The sequence below is a fragment of the Elephantulus edwardii genome, unplaced genomic scaffold, assembly GCF_000299155.1.
Source record: "Elephantulus edwardii isolate Elephantulus edwardi_28Jun2011 unplaced genomic scaffold, EleEdw1.0 scaffold00146, whole genome shotgun sequence".
In the NCBI taxonomy this organism is placed as follows: Eukaryota; Metazoa; Chordata; class Mammalia; order Macroscelidea; family Macroscelididae; genus Elephantulus; species Elephantulus edwardii.
This window is the reverse complement of record NW_006399896.1, coordinates 6,847,673-6,863,307: the sequence shown is the minus strand read 5'-3', so window position 1 is coordinate 6,863,307 and position 15,635 is coordinate 6,847,673. Positions and strand designations below refer to the sequence as shown.

The window sequence follows — 15,635 nt, the reverse complement described above, 5'->3', positions numbered from 1 at the left end:
GGCCAGGGACATCATGCTCAGAAAGGCAGAAGGACTGACAGTGACTGCAGCAATAGGTTCAAGTATGTCAGAAATGATGAGAATGGTATGGGAAGGATAGTTCAGATCCCTGATTCACAGGATTGTTATGAGATGTACTCAACGGCACCTAACAACAACAAAAACACTGCACATGAAAGACTGCCCATCTTTCTCCTGAGCAACAGCTGGTGGAGTTAATCTTTGACTTGGCAGTTGAAATCCTTACTTACTAGACTCACAAGAGTTAATTAGTTTAACAGTAAATACACCATAGTGAATAGGAGCTTGATTTCGAAACTTCAAAGGCCTTTTTACCTATTACTAACAATGTTATTACCAAGGATAAATTACAGTATAATTCACCTGAAAATGAGGTAACAGTAATAGGAGGTGCAGCAATAATAATAAGCACTCATTACCTCATGCTCAAATTATGACTTGTACATAAATTTCAATACGAACCATATGTGAACTGATCTTCCTTGTAAAACTATTAATTATCCTATCATTGACAGCTTTAGAATTCAGGACATGTAATTTTTAACTATAATTTGAGTGAAAATTATTTGATTCAAGCATCCATCCACATTTTTGTTTTATAACTACAATATTCATGATGCAACTGAACCCTTTCCTCTTCCATCCTGTAATTCTAATATCCATTAATTCTTTATCTATTTCATCCCTTTTAGTATTGACTGGGGTAATCAGGATGGGTGTGTCAGAGGCCATGCGATTGGCACAGGATAGAGCAGGGTTTAGGGCTGTTGTACACAGGGTCGCTATGAGTCGCAAACAACTCGAGGGCACATAACAACAACAACAGTGCTCGCTTCGGCAGCACATATACTAAAATTGGAACGATACAGAGAAGATTAGCATGGCCCCTGCGCAAGGATGACACGCAAATTCGTGAAGTGTTCCATATTTTCGACCCTGAAATGAACCAGTCTGTAACGAAGGCTAACTCCTAACTCCTTTCACCTACAAATTTCGTCTTTGGATACAAAGCTAAGTGGATAGTCCTTACTGAGGGACTGTTTAAAAAGAGGCAGGGAGAAGAAGAGGAAAAAAAACAAAAACAAAACAACAACAACAACAACAGCCAGTCCCTTCATATCTGTTATTTACTTATTTTTACTCCCATCACGCTCTTTCTCTAGTGTTCATAGGGTTTTCAAAGGCCTGTTATTTAAGAAGTAGCCATAAATCCTGTTTCTTAGTCTGCCTTAATCTGGGAGCTCCACCAAACCCTGTCCACCATTGGTAACCCTTATTTGACACACAAGTGGGACAGCTTTCAGTATCCCAGCAACCTCAAGTCATCTCAGTACAGCAAACTGACAGACAAGTACTGTACCGCTTAGAACAATGTTCTCCCCAATTACAATTGACGGCCAGGGCCACAGGCACTCTGGGCTCAACCAAATTTTAAATACAAAGGCCTGCCCACCAAGTCCTGATTGATTTAAATCAGCCCACAGCAGAATGTTAACTAAACTCAAAATCAGCTCTGTGCAAACAGAACAGGGAAACACGGCATAATTTAAAATGAAGAAGGGAGTCAGGGTTGTAGTCTCTCTTCCATACATATTTAGTCTGTATGCTGAGCAAATTATTCGAGAAGCTGAACTCTTTAAAGAGGAATGTGGCATCAGGATTGGAGGGAGACTCATTAGTAATTTCATTACGTAGATGATACAACCTTGCTTGCGAAAAGGGAAGAGGATTTGAAGCACTTGTTGCAGAAGACCAAGGAATACAGCCTTCAGTATGGATTTCATCTCAATGTTAAGGAAACAAAGATTCTTACCACTGGATTGATAAACAACATAACAGATTGAGAAGAGCCTGAAACTGTCAACAACTTCATCTTGCTTGGATTCCTTGGTATCAGCAGCCAGAAAATAAGACTCATTGCACTGGGGAAATCTGCAGTTAGGGATCTCTCCAAATTATTGATGAGTAATGATGTCAGTTTGAGGACTTATGTACATCTGATTCATGCTAAAGTCTTTCTGATCACCTGCTATGCATCTGAGAGTTGGACACAGAATAAGGATGACAGAAGAATGATTGATGCCTTTGAGCTATGGTGTTGGAGACCACTGAATATCCCACAAGGAGGCAAAAGAAGAAACAAATTTGTCTTGGAGAGGGTGCAGCCAGAGTGCTCTTTGGCGCAACAATGCCTCACATACTCTGGGCATGTTGCCAGGAGGAGCTATTCCTTAGAGAAGGACATGATGCTGGGAAGGGTGGAAGACTGGTGAAGGAGAGGAAGACCCCTGGCTAGGTGGACTGACATAGTGACTGATGCAGAAGTGTGAGTATGGTACAGGATAGGACAGGGTTCAGATCTGTAGTCCACAGGGTAGCTCTGAGTTGTACTCAACTAGACAGCACCTAACAACATCCTCTCTTTTTGTCTTCTTGACTTTGCAGGCATCTGATTGTGTGGGTAACACTGAGAAGAATGGGAAACTCAGAACACTTAATTATGCTCATGTAAACATTCAGACCAAGATGTTGTTGTCTAAACACAGTAAGGCAACACTGCCCAGCTTAAAATAAGGAAGGGTGTATGTCAAGAGTTGTACCTGTCCTCTTTATCTATCTGAGCTCTGTGGTCTGGTGGTAATGATTACACTGCCAAAATTAAGGTAAACTCACCAGCTGCTTCCAGGAAGAAAGATGAGCCATCTCCTCCCGTGCAATTTACAGCCTCTGAAAATCTGCTGGAGGGTCAGTTTGAGACAGTTCCAACTCAATGGCATATACTACCACCTCATGCAGAGTTCTCTCTGCAGTACTATGCAGAAAACTCATCTGATCCTTCCAATAATATTGTGAGGTAACAGATGCTGTTATCTTTCCAGTGTGACAGGTGAGGAAACAAATGCAAGAATGAGATCTACAAGCAGGTGAGGAAATGAATTCAAGTGTGAGATCTACAGACAGGCTCTTCTTAGAGTCAGACACTAAGTGAAATTGTAAAGATCCCTTCAGGAACCTAATGCATGACAACGAATCATCACCAAGACTTCTGTGGGTGGCTGGCAATTATCTTTTTGTTTCCCACTATGCTTGTTTTCAGGATGGAAATTACATTTCTAGTAGGATGCCACCTAATAATTTTTCTCAATCCAGCTACTGGTATACTTAAATTTTTAAAATTTTAGTCCATTTTGGAGTCATTTTATTAGTCATGACCAAGTAGTGCTGAACTAGCTCGAGGTCACAGTTACCATCACAACAGCAGGCTATTTAGTTACTTTTCAGAATCTTTCCTTGACTTCACTTGCTGCTATTGAATTGGTTCTGCCTCACAAGAGTTTCCAAAGTTGCAAATTGCAAAGGGAAGAAATAGCCAATCTTTCTCCCATGGAGAACCACATGGATCAGAACCACATGCATGACATGCAGCCTTTGGGCTTGCAGCACAATTCGCTGTAGATACTCTCACCATGTTGTTTTTAGTTGTCCTCGTATCAAGTAAGACTCACAGCAAGCCTATGAACAAGAGATCTGAACTTTGCTCTATCCTGTGCCATCCTCATCATCTCTGACACACTTAAACCCACTGCTGCAATCACTGTGTCAATTCATCTCTTTGAGGATCTTCCTCTCTTCTGCTGACCTTCTACCTTTCCAAGCATGATGTCCTATTCCAAGGAGTAGCATCTCTTAACAACATGTCCAAAATATGTGAGATGAAGCTTCATTATCCTTGCCTCCAAGGAGCACTCTGGGTGTATTTTCTCCAAGACACATCTTGTTCTTTGGGAAGTCTATGTTCAGGACTCTTCTCCAACACCAAAACTCAAAGGCACAATTCTTCTTCTGTCCAATTCACTGTCCAACTCTCAGATATATAGGAAATGACTGAAATGACCATGGCCTGGATTAGGTACACCCTAGTCTTTCAACTGACATCATTGCTCTCCAGGACCCCCCCCAAACCTACATTATTGCTAATCACTTAACTAATCTGATTTCTCCACTTCCTCTTTCAAGCCTTCCCTCATTTCTCAAGTATTGCTGAATATCCTTGCTTCTAAACTTTCAACAAGGTTCTATCTTAATTTTGTCAAAGTCTCAAAAGCAGAGTAAAAGCTCACAAAGCAGTTTCCTTAGTAGTCTATTCTGGTCCATGGATATTGCTGTGTGTTTCAGAGAATTGCACTCCAGAAGATTTTCACTGGCTGTGACCTTTCTGAAGCAAACTGCCAACTCTCTGGCACCTCTGCATAGATTTGCAGGTCCAGCCTCTGATCAAAAGTTGACCACAGCTTGTAAGCAACCCAGGGTCTACTCAATTTACTTGCACTGAGTTAAGTCTAGTATTTGTACTTTGGTAGATAATGAGTCTTAATATTCCTGCTAGTGAAAATTTGCAAAGTCACTAATTCTAAAATAGTTGCAATAGTTTCTAGGATAATCTGAACCACCACTAACAAGTTAAGCAATGGCCCATTTTACTAAGCAGAATTAAAAAAAAAATTTTACCTTAAGGTCCCTTAGAAATAATCTACCACAACTCAAAAGGAAAAGTCACATTTGGGTAAAAAGTCTCTTGAGTTTTAAACAAAAGTCACAAGCCAGACTATATGTAGGGACTTAACTCTTAACTAAATAAACATCGATCCCCCAAAAGAAGGACAATATCCATGTAAAGCACCAACTCAAGGATCTATTTACAGTATTGAATCTTAAACCAATCAAAAGTACTGTTTGTTTAATGCCACTGTTATAAATAGGACAGACAAGGGTGAGTTGTGGAGAGAATGGGAAAAGAGTAATGAACTGTCTAAAAGGAATATATATGTATGACAATAATCTGGAACAAGGGGTGCATTGCAGGGTGGACTGGGGGAGGAGGAAGAAGAAAATGTGCAATAATGACTAAAATTTTTTTTCTTTGATTAGAAAGAAAAAAACCCATTGTTAACTCTTCCATTACTCCCAACTACAAAAGTTCTGATTTTAATTTCCTTAAATATTGCGAGAAGAGGATTCACAGAACTGTACTTTCTGTGGATTCTTCTAACTCCTGCACTCGGGTCTGGCCGAGCTCTGTTCTTCTAATTTCCTTATCATAATAAGAAAGCATAGAAACATATTTTAACAAGTCCAGTTCCACATTTTAGAATTCGGATCAAAGACTCAGCAACTCTGATCAGACTTTGAAGAAGAATTCTGGTCAAAAGGAAAAAAATGTAGAACAGAATTTAACTCTCTCATGGACTCCAGACTTTTTGAAGCCATGGAAGCTGGAAGAACCGCTCAATCTCCCTGAGATATGTTTAAACCAAATCATCTCTTGAAGTCTTTGACCACCAAATGCTAATTAAGCTTAACTAGTACAGCAAAGATCTGCCTTGAACATTTTGCTCTTTTTCACAACTATAAGGTAACAATGATAAGAAACATGAAAGATTAGGTAGCAAGACAGAGAAAATAATAATAAAGGAGAAACAACTCAGAGAAGCAGGGTGACAATGGCTACATAAGCATATAATTAATGTCACTATACTGTACAGCTACTGAATTGGTATATATTCCAAACACTACCATGATAAAGAAAATATTGATGTCAAGGAACTTGAGTGCTCTATTGTATAGCATGTAAGGTTGTCATGAGCCTTTAAAAAAAAAAGTATTTCATAGAATTGAGAAGGAAACCCACACATCTGATTGCTTTTGACAGAAAAGAACAAATGGAGCTCTACATGCAACAAGAGTTATGCTGTGCCCAAATTTCACCCAAAGCCATTGTCACCAAGTTGACTGCAACTCACAGCACTGCCTAGGACTGCCCAGAGGGTTTCTAAAGCTGAAATCTCTACAGAGAGCTGCCAGCTGATCAGCTGGCAATCAAGAGCTTTATCATGGCATAAGAGTTCCTTCTTTATTTTACATCACACATGCAAAACCTACTCAAAATGGATCCATGATGATTACATGCAAACCAATAAACTTTTAAAAAATGACATTGAAAAAAAGGAAATAATATACTAAGAATAACATCCATAAAACTCTTGGATCAAAAAAGGAAAACTACAGCCTACATAATAGGCAAAAATATTTGGGAAAGAACTAAGCTTCACATCCAGAATATACAAAGAACTACTACAACTAAACAAAAAGATAAACAACTCAAGAAATGGGCAAAGGAGTCTGATCACATTTTTCCAAAGAAAAACACAAATAGTCAATAAGCACATAAAAAGATTTGCATTGGGGAAATGCAAACCAAAACTGTGGGGAAAGAACACTTCATACCCACTAGGATAGAGGGGTAAATCTCTGGAGAACACCACCGTGCATGGTAAAGGAGAGAGGCAGCACCAAAAGGAGAGGGACCAGTACAGACGCTGAAACAATTGACTCAGGCAATAGTGCTGACGGTGGCACAGTACACCCAGAGCATTTCCTACTGTGGCACACAGGCTGCAATCAGTAGAACTGACTCAATTGGTAGCCATCTAACAAAGATGTTTATTCTCAGAAAAAAAAACACAGCAGTGTTAGCCAGAGTGAAATTGGGAATGTAAAATAACACTGTTGTAGCAATTAGCCTGTAAAGCAAAAAGTTAAAAGATATAGGATTATCAGATTACCCAACAATTCCACTCCATACTCAAAAGACTTGAAAAGCAGGGATTCAAACTGGTATTAAATGCAGTATTATTAACAATACAATAGCCATCAACAAAATGTCGTATATTGGTACAGTGGAATACAGCGCTTGGTGGTACAGCATATAATGTGGTAGGCTGCAAAGTAAAAAGTCAATGGTTTAAATCTAAGATGAGCACTTTCGTCACATAAGGATTTATCATCTCAGAAACCCAATGGAGAGGGTCACTGAGTCAGAACCAACAATGGACCTGGGCTTTGTGTGCTATGGCAGATGTGAACTTTGAAAACAGCTGCTGCTGAGTCAATTACAACTCAATGACACTCCAAACAACAGACTGGAATGCGTAAGACCACTGAAAGCACTAGGCTCAGAGAAAAGGCTCTGGCATACTGCGTGCTCCTACACACTTGAACTACCTACAACAGGCAACTGAAACAAATTCCTACTTGTAATATTCAATTTAAAAAAGAAAACTTTTGCAGTTTGTACTACAAAAATAATTACTTTCATATCCTTTTTTCTACAAAGACTTTATGGGTAAGGAAAAAATTATATTTCAAAGGTTATTGTGTAGTTTTCCCATTCTCTTTTGTACAGGAGTTTGTAGAGTAGGCATACTAGAATTAAGCTCTGGTGGCTTACTTAGTGGTAAGGAGATACACTGCCAACTCAAAAGGTATGTGGTCAAAACAACTATGAGATATTATCTCACCCCAGTAAGAATAGCAAAATTTAACAGAACAGCAAACATCAAATGCTCCTGAGGTTGTGGAGAAACTGGAACCCTTATTCACTACTGGTGGGAGTGTAAAAGGGTGCAACCACTGTGGAAGGCGGTATGGTGCTTTCTCCAAAAGTTGCAAATAGAGATACCATTTGACCCAGCAATTCCAATACTGGGATTTTACCCTAAAGAAACCATCACCGCCACCCAAGCAGATATATCATGCACACCCATGTTTATTGTGGCTTTGTTCACAATAACAAAGAGTTGGAAACAACCCAAGTATTCATCAACAAACAAATGGATAGAGCAGCTCTGGTATATTCTCATAATGGAATACTATGCAGCATTGTAAAACGAGGACTCATGAAATATTATGCAACATGGATGACCCTGGAGGACATTATGCTGAGTGAAATATCTCAGTCACAAAAGGCCAAATACTGCATAGGGCCACTGTTGTAAAACAGTACTGATATCAGGGTTGAGGGAAGACAGAAAAGGGAGGAATGATGTTTATTGCATTGAAACAGATAAGTGAGAGAACTGTTTAAAAGGAACATATGAATGGGTATTCTTGTCATTACACAAGTCCAGAGTGAGGGCTGCATAGTGGAGTGGACTTGGGGGAAGGGACTGCATAACAATGAAAGTTTTTCTTTTCAAGAAGAGTCAACTGGGGGGTGGAGGGGAGTAGGGAAAAAAGTGCAGCCATGAATGACTGGAAACACTAATAAGCCTCTAAACTTTTATTAAAATTAATTAATTTTTTTTTCAAAAAAGGTATGTGGTTCAAATCCACAAGCTGCTCTGCCAAAGGAAGATGAGCAATCACCTTTCCTGCAATTTGCTGCCTCTGAAAACTGGCTGGAGAGTCAGCTACTTGTCCATGGTACACAACAACAACGTATGGTTACTTTAACACTCACTTGTTTCTTAAAAAGTTACTATAAGGTCAGTGTCATATTTGTTTTACCTGAACTTGTTTAAATTAGAATTATGTAAAGTTTTATTGCAATTCAGACTTCTATAAATCCTTTGGCTTTATTTCTCAAAGTTCTATCACAATTATTTTTTTAAAAAACCCCAAATCAGGCAAACTACAGACAAAAGTCTCTTAGCAGGTATTAGGTGTTGAAGAAGAGACAGAATCAGTGACTAACGGGCACAGAGCTTCTGTTTGAGATAATGAAAGTATCTTTGTAAAAAGAATTGTGGGACGATTGCACAATCAGGTGAATGTAATTAGGATCTCTGACTTGCATACTTAATGAACCATCCAATAAAGAATCAGACTAGAAGAAAACAAGAACCTGTCCTTAGATTTTTAAGGACACCACAGCTATGTACTTTAATTCAGCAAACCAAATCAAAGAATTATATATGCCAATAGGCAAGAAACTCCACAGTCTTGATGTAACAGAATTTATGTGAAGGAGCTCACATTTGGCTTAGGCTAACATGTGATATTTCTAGAAAAGGTCACTAACATAGCAATCCAAATACCAAATGTCAAATCTAACATATCAAAAGGAAGAAAAAGATTCAGCAGTTGTTACTTTGTTCATATCCTTCATCTCAGGAAAGGAGCAGGGAGAACAGAAGAAATCAAGCTGGGGACTAAAAGGACAGGGAAGATGTGAAGCATGTGAGTAAACCCAGGCATTCAGAGAAAAACCAGGAGTAAAGTTGTGAGGAGTGATGGCGGCCAGTGCAGAGAGGGACCAGACCCAACGAGACAGAAAACACGCAAAAAAAAGCTGGCCAGTTTCATGGGGTCTCAAAGCCACTGCAGCACACTCCCTTCTCTCTCTAGAAGGGAATCATGCCATTAGCGCCCACTTTCTGACACCTCAAGTACAAGGCTTGTAGAGAGGATGGTTAATAATATGCCTGAAATTAATAATGCAATTCACCTTTACAAAGTAGGTTAAGAACTGACTTTGTAATACAATCTCATTTTGGTGGGTTCTAAGATTCTACCCAACTCCTTACAGTGGAATATACTGCAGAGCCAGTCACAACCAGCATCTACCGGACTTGAAGCTTCACAAGTTGGATTTGGGGCCCTGCTCTTTGTCAGCCAGTATAAGATTATGATCTCTGTTCATTTAATCCAGGAGTCTTCAGTTATTTTCTGTCATGACATTGCTTTTTGTGCCTCTATCTCACAGATGGGGACTATTTATAATTGACTTTTCATCACAGCTTTGGAAACCAGTTGTGTTGGTTTCCAACCAACAGAAATGAGTTTTCTTTTTTTATCCCATAGAAGCAAAAATTCTGGTTCAGTTGGTGATCCTTAACCAGTTTTTAATATTTAAAGGGCATGGGTAATGATGAGTTAATTTATGAGCACACTGGGCAGTGAAAACTTTAACTTTAAAAATCCTAAGTAACTATATACAGTGCCACCCAAAGGTAATAAAGGAGGTCGGAATTGCTTCCACTGTGGAAAGCTGGGCCACTTCAGTAAACAGTGTCCCAGACAAGAACCACAGATAGGCAAGGGAGTAGAGAGGAAGCTCCCACTCACTTGTTTTAAGTGTGGCTCTGAAGGACACTTGGCCAAGGGTGGCCCACATCAGGTCCTTGTGGCTGACAGGACTGACAGGCCCCAGCTCCCAGCTGGAAACAAAGGAGGACGCTTCAACGATTTAGATTTAGATCCTCCCAGAAGAGCTGTGGGTGAGCATTAACATTACTGGTAAGTACATTCGTTTTCTCCTGGACACAAGAGCCTACTATCTGGTCCTAAAAGCCTTCTGAGGTCCTAACTCTTCTCACTATTTCTTAGTTGGTGGAATTTACGGAAAACCTCATAAGCAGTTCCTTACTTCACCTCTGCCTTGCTTGCGGACTTCTGAGTTGTAAAACAACCCAGTGGTAGATCGAATTTGCTCCAGGCCTTAAGAACAATAAATGACATAGCTGAGTCTCTACCTCTTGTGGTTCCTAACCTTTATAATACAACAGACAAATTGCTAGTCAATAGGCCTTTTATTGTAAGAACCACCTTCTCTCTGTAACTTCATTGGTGCCACTATTAGCCTCTACCTGGAATATTATTGCTTTTCAATTTTTGTCTCATGTACTTTTAACTTGTTAGTAAAATTTGTGTCTTCTAGGCTGCAACACTTCCATGATACATCTTCAAGGATATGAACATGCATGGCTAAGCACAATCGGTAACAGTGCATCTAAATTCCAAAATCAATCTCCACAATAGTCTACGTGTTTCCTATTGCCAAAGGGACCCTTTCGAGTAGTGAGAGAAGATCTTCACCCTGAAACCTACAGCATCCCTTTCCAGCAGGAAGTAGCTAAGAGAATACGCTGTCCCCTTTTCCTTATGAATCAAGGGGAAGTCTCTCTCAAGGAGGAGTGATAGGGAATGGCAAAGGACACACTGACAAAGGAGATTAATCAGAACTGGCTTTGACAAGCACTGTGGCAATTGGACAATTAAAACAGACTTTCAAGGAGGGAAGAAAAAAGAATGAACTGGGGAGGAGGGTAGAGAAAATAGTGCAACAATGAATGAATGAAAACCCCAAATCTCTGTAAATGTTCATTAAAATTAATAAAATTTAATAAAATCATTCCCCCCCAAAAAAAATCCTAAGTAACTTCTTCAGCTTATATTTGGCATATTTTAAATAAAAGAAACTTATGAGTCTCAGAAAACCTGAAGAAATACTCAGCTAATTTTAAAGCAAGTATTAAAATCACCAGCCTGAAAACAGAAACTGCATTTGAAACAGAACTAGGATGTAATTAAGATAAATGCTCTTCAAAAATCTCCCTTAAATAACATAGTCCATCTAGATGGTTAACCAAATTATCTCTAGCCTACTGCTCCAGTGTGGAGCAAACAGAAAATATATTTGGAAAAAGTTCCTTGCTGAGGTCAAAGGACCTCTAATTTTTTTTTTTTTGGTAAATTCTGGTTCACCTTAAGCTTGGCATCACATTATCACTGTACAACACAGATGGATCTGTGATAAACTGTGCTAAGTACAGAAACCAGTCACAAAAGGGCAATTATGGTGCAAAACTACGAATGCAAGTCTAGGTTTACACCATGGAAATGTTCAAACATAGGAAGAAAGCCCAGAGGGTTACTGGGAACAAGTGGAGGGGAAGAAGGCAGGAAACAAGCTGAGCTAAGAGAAGGGTTATGGTGTTTGATTGGACACTCAATAATTAATCAATTGGATTTAATGTTATGAAAAGTTCACTAATGGTTCAATAAAATAACAGTCTGATTTCTAAAACTTCCACCCAAATAGCATACACTATGTATAGTTATATATCAACATGTGCTTCATGTTTATGTTTTTTATATATTTAACTATATTCTCCTGTAATATATTTATACAGATGTTTTTATGTTTACATATGTAATTTTCTTCTGGATAGTTATTATATTCTGTGAATATTTATACACACATAAAAAAAACCAACAGAGAGAGAGCTCCCACAGGCTTCTCTGGGGTCGGGTGGTTACAGCCCAAGTTCTAATATTTCACATTAAGGTTTTTGTTTCTAAACACTAAAACATTTTTTTTTTTAAAACATTTTTTTTTTAAAACACTAAAACATTTTCATTCCTCAGCTGTCCCACAGGCTGCTCAGGATTTCTTAGCCTGGGCCTGCAGGGAGCTCCCAAAACCGAGCGTAGTGTGCAAACTTATGTGTACCCATACTTTCGAGGAAAGGGAGTATGCCATGGCTATAGTCTTTTTTTTGTTTTTTTAATTTGGCTATAGTCTTTTTTAAAAAAGTCGGAGAAGGCTTTTTTTTTTTTAAGTCTTGCCAAACAGATAAAAAATTTCAAAAAGGTCTTCTATTTCCTTTCATGGAGGGAGGTCTATTTCTTTCCAAATGTAATTTTCTAATAAATCTATCTTTACCATTTACTTACCCTTAAAAAAAAAGTTTAAAAAGGCAGAGAGGCTTACATTTTAAGTCTGCCATCACTGTTAATAAACTTAATGAAAACGAGGATTGACCTAGATCCTGACACCAGTGTTCTGTCTACCTGGCTCACAACGGGGATGTTAATCATGCGAGTGTCCTGAATGGGGATAGTCACCATGGGCGTGTTCTGAATGGGGAGTTCAGATTGGGGGGCTCTGCATGGAGTTCGGGTCCGTACCTGGGTGCCGGCTCGATGAGGGTGGTAGTGTCCAAGTAGTGGATCTTGTAAAACTCCAGCAGGGCCGGCAAGTGGTCGAACTCCTGGTCTCCGATCTTAAAGCGGCGGTTAGGCAGAGAGTTGATGATGTAGTGGGAAACGCGCGAGTTCTCAGACACCGACAGTACATAGTCGCCAGGGCAGGTGGACGAGTCGCGGACGAGGAACACGCCGTGGCGCTGGCCCTGCAGCCGCGTCTGCGCCTCCTGTCGCGACACCGGCCCCATGTACCAGGCCGAGCGGTCTGAGGAGTCAAACCTGGCCGAAGACATGGCGTCCAGCCGGGGAGTTCTGGGACCGGTGAGGGTGCTGGTCACTCTGCAAGTCCTCTGCCCGGCGGACAGCTCCGGGCTCGAGAACGGGCTCGAGAACACAGAGACGCGCTCACAGGGCTGGGCCCGCGCTCTCCCCAGCGCGCCAAGCACGCAGCATCTTCTGCCGCCCGCCCGCTCCGAGGCCGCCCAGAGGCCACGCGGGGGAGAACCAAAAGAGAGGGCGTAAACCAGGACGGAGCAGAGGCCGCCCTAGGGGTCTCGGGGAGGCCGATGAACCGGGATTGCCACCAGGGGCTCTGAGCCCAGAATAGCCTGCCACCACAACCCCGAAAACGGCGCACCAACACCCACGGGCACGCGAAGCGAGGGACTCCCAGGAGCGTCGCGCCTCCGGGGTGGTTTCGCCGCGTCCGTTCCCCAGAGCCAAAGAAACAAAATGGCGGACACGGGAGAAGCAGCGGGCCACCTCCCCCTACAGGTCCGCTCAACAGACTTGGTCTGCGCATGCGCGCGGAGCGCAAGCTCCCAGCTGCCCCCGGGCCCTCCGCGTGACGCCATGCGGGCACGTACGGCGTTCGACCAATCAGAAGCACGAGCGGGCTGTTCCGGATGGTGCCGCCGTCTCAGGCTCCCGCGTTTTGGAAGGAGTGGCGGAGGCAGAGGGCACTCCCTGCCTAGGCTGTGGCGCGCCGCTGGGGGCGCTGCAGCCGTGAAGTTGCCCAGCGCTTGGCGTGACCCGGAAAACACCTGGATCGGAGACGGAGCGGCATTTAGAAAACCGGCTTCTGGAGAACAAAGAGGGATATGCGGAAACTGTGACAAACAGGCCGAACCTCTCCCTGGGATGGCACGCCGCTGAGGTGACTAGGTGGGCAGAAGTACTTGACGGAACCCAGTTATGAAAAGGAATGCAGGATCTTGTGAGGCACGGTGAAAAGAAGGTGGGCCAGCAGAAAGACGGTCCGCCAGGAGGCCCAGGTTCCACAAGCGCTAAAGTGGGCGTGAAGGTTGATTGACAGAATGACCTGGTCTGTCCATTACTCAATGATGAAAGCACTCTACCATCACCTTCGGATTCGGCCAGCATCTCAGACTTAAATCTCCGACACTTTTCTCTGGTTTACTACGCCCCAGCCGTGCCCTCCTAACCTATTTTCCACTCCCACTAGAATGTGCATTTTAACAAGGATGGTGCATCACCTCTGGAAAGAAACAGAAACACAAGCCAAGACCCAGATCCGATTTCCTGTGGAATTTTACTTGGCTCTTTTTACTCCCAGCTTAAACATATCCTCGAGTGTAGGACGACGTGTTGTGTCTGACCTAGTAAGGGGAATACCAAGATCTGATGTCATCTGTGATTCAGCAAAGATGAATTTGTATCTTCCCCAAATATGCTGGCTTGTGCTAGTAGTCTCAGGCACAATTTGAATAGCACAGAATTTGAAGATGACTGCTTGGATTCAAATTCTTCCTCAAATGGTTGGCTGGCTGAGTATCTTGGGCAAGTTAGTTAATTTTGCACCTCAATTTAATCTATAAAATAGGGATACTAAACCACCTCAGTAGAATTACGAAGGAATACAGATTAACATATGTAAAGTCCTTAGAACTTCCAGCAGCAAGAAAATTAAAATACAAATTGCATTGGGAAAATCGGCTGTCAGAGACTTCTCCAGAGTACTGAAGAACAATGATATCAATCTGGAGACTAAGGTGTGCCTGACCCAATTACAATTACTTGCTATGTGGGGGCTGCAGAAGCGCCGGCGGCGGTTGGCGGTGGCTCCGAGGGCAGAGAGGCCACATGGCGGAGGTGCTGCTCGTGGTGCTGGCAGCCACGCTGGGCATCGATGGTGCCTCGGGGCCGCACCACACTCATCGAGGGCCACTGCTGGATGCAGGGCGACAAGGTGCTCATGGAGGATCAGTTGTCCAGCCTGAGCACCCAGTTTGAAGTGGACTCAGAGGACAGCGGGGGCAAGTACGACTGCATCTTCCTCCCAGAGGACACGGGCAAGGCCAGCATCTCCGTGGAGGCCTCCCCAAAGTCTTTGCTGTGTAGAAGAAGTAGGAACATGCCAACAAGGGTGAGACAGTCACCCTCAAGTGCAAGTCCAACTCCTCCCCACCCATCACCAGCTGGGTCTGGTTCAAGAAGACTGATGCAGAGGAGCAGCTCATCACCAACAGCTCCCAGAACAAGTTTCTGGTGACCTCCTCCAACACGTAGACTGAGCTGCACATCAGCAACCTGGACCTGGAGAAGGACCCAGGCGTGTATGTGTGCAACGGCACCAGCTCCACAGGCACCGACCAGGCCTCTATCACCCTGCATGTGTGCAGCCGCCTGGCCACGCTCTGGCCCTTCCTGGGCATTGTGGCTGAGGTCCTCATGCTGGTCACCATCATCTTCATCTACGAAAAGCGGAGGAGGTGTTGGATGATGAAGACGGGCTCTGCACCACTAAAAAGTGGGAGTCACCAAGTCAACGACAAGGAAAAGAATGTCTGCCAGAGAAATGCCAACTGAGCCCTGGCTACCTCCCAGGACAAAGGAGGAGCAGTGCCTAGTCACAGTCCTGCCTCCCCAGCACCCATCCCAGCATACGCACCTCTGGGTTGTCTGAGAAACATGCCTGGGAGAGCCACCTGCTTCAGAGCCAGTCCTGTCCCAGTTCCTCCCCCTCCAGCCCAACTTGGCTTTCCCGCCTTCAGAGTCATACTCAGTCAAGCCTCTCACGGGGTCTCCTTTTCTTTCATTTCTTG

At 42.6% G+C, this 15,635-nt stretch overlaps 1 protein-coding gene and 1 pseudogene across 1 annotated transcript in view; one reads left to right on the top strand and one right to left on the bottom strand.

The window, feature by feature from the left end:
- CRKL (v-crk avian sarcoma virus CT10 oncogene homolog-like) overlaps nucleotides 1–12,863 on the bottom strand; it is a 30,242-nt gene extending 17,379 nt beyond the window's left edge. Inside the window, exon 1 of the mRNA XM_006894565.1 lies at nucleotides 12,553–12,863. Within this exon, the coding sequence (XP_006894627.1) occupies nucleotides 12,553–12,863 (311 nt within the window). The remainder of the gene's footprint in view (nucleotides 1–12,552) is intronic.
- A 1,856-nt stretch (nucleotides 12,864–14,719) lies between these two features.
- On the top strand, nucleotides 14,720–15,399 carry LOC102851734 (annotated as a pseudogene).
- Nucleotides 15,400–15,635: the final 236 nt, after the last annotated feature.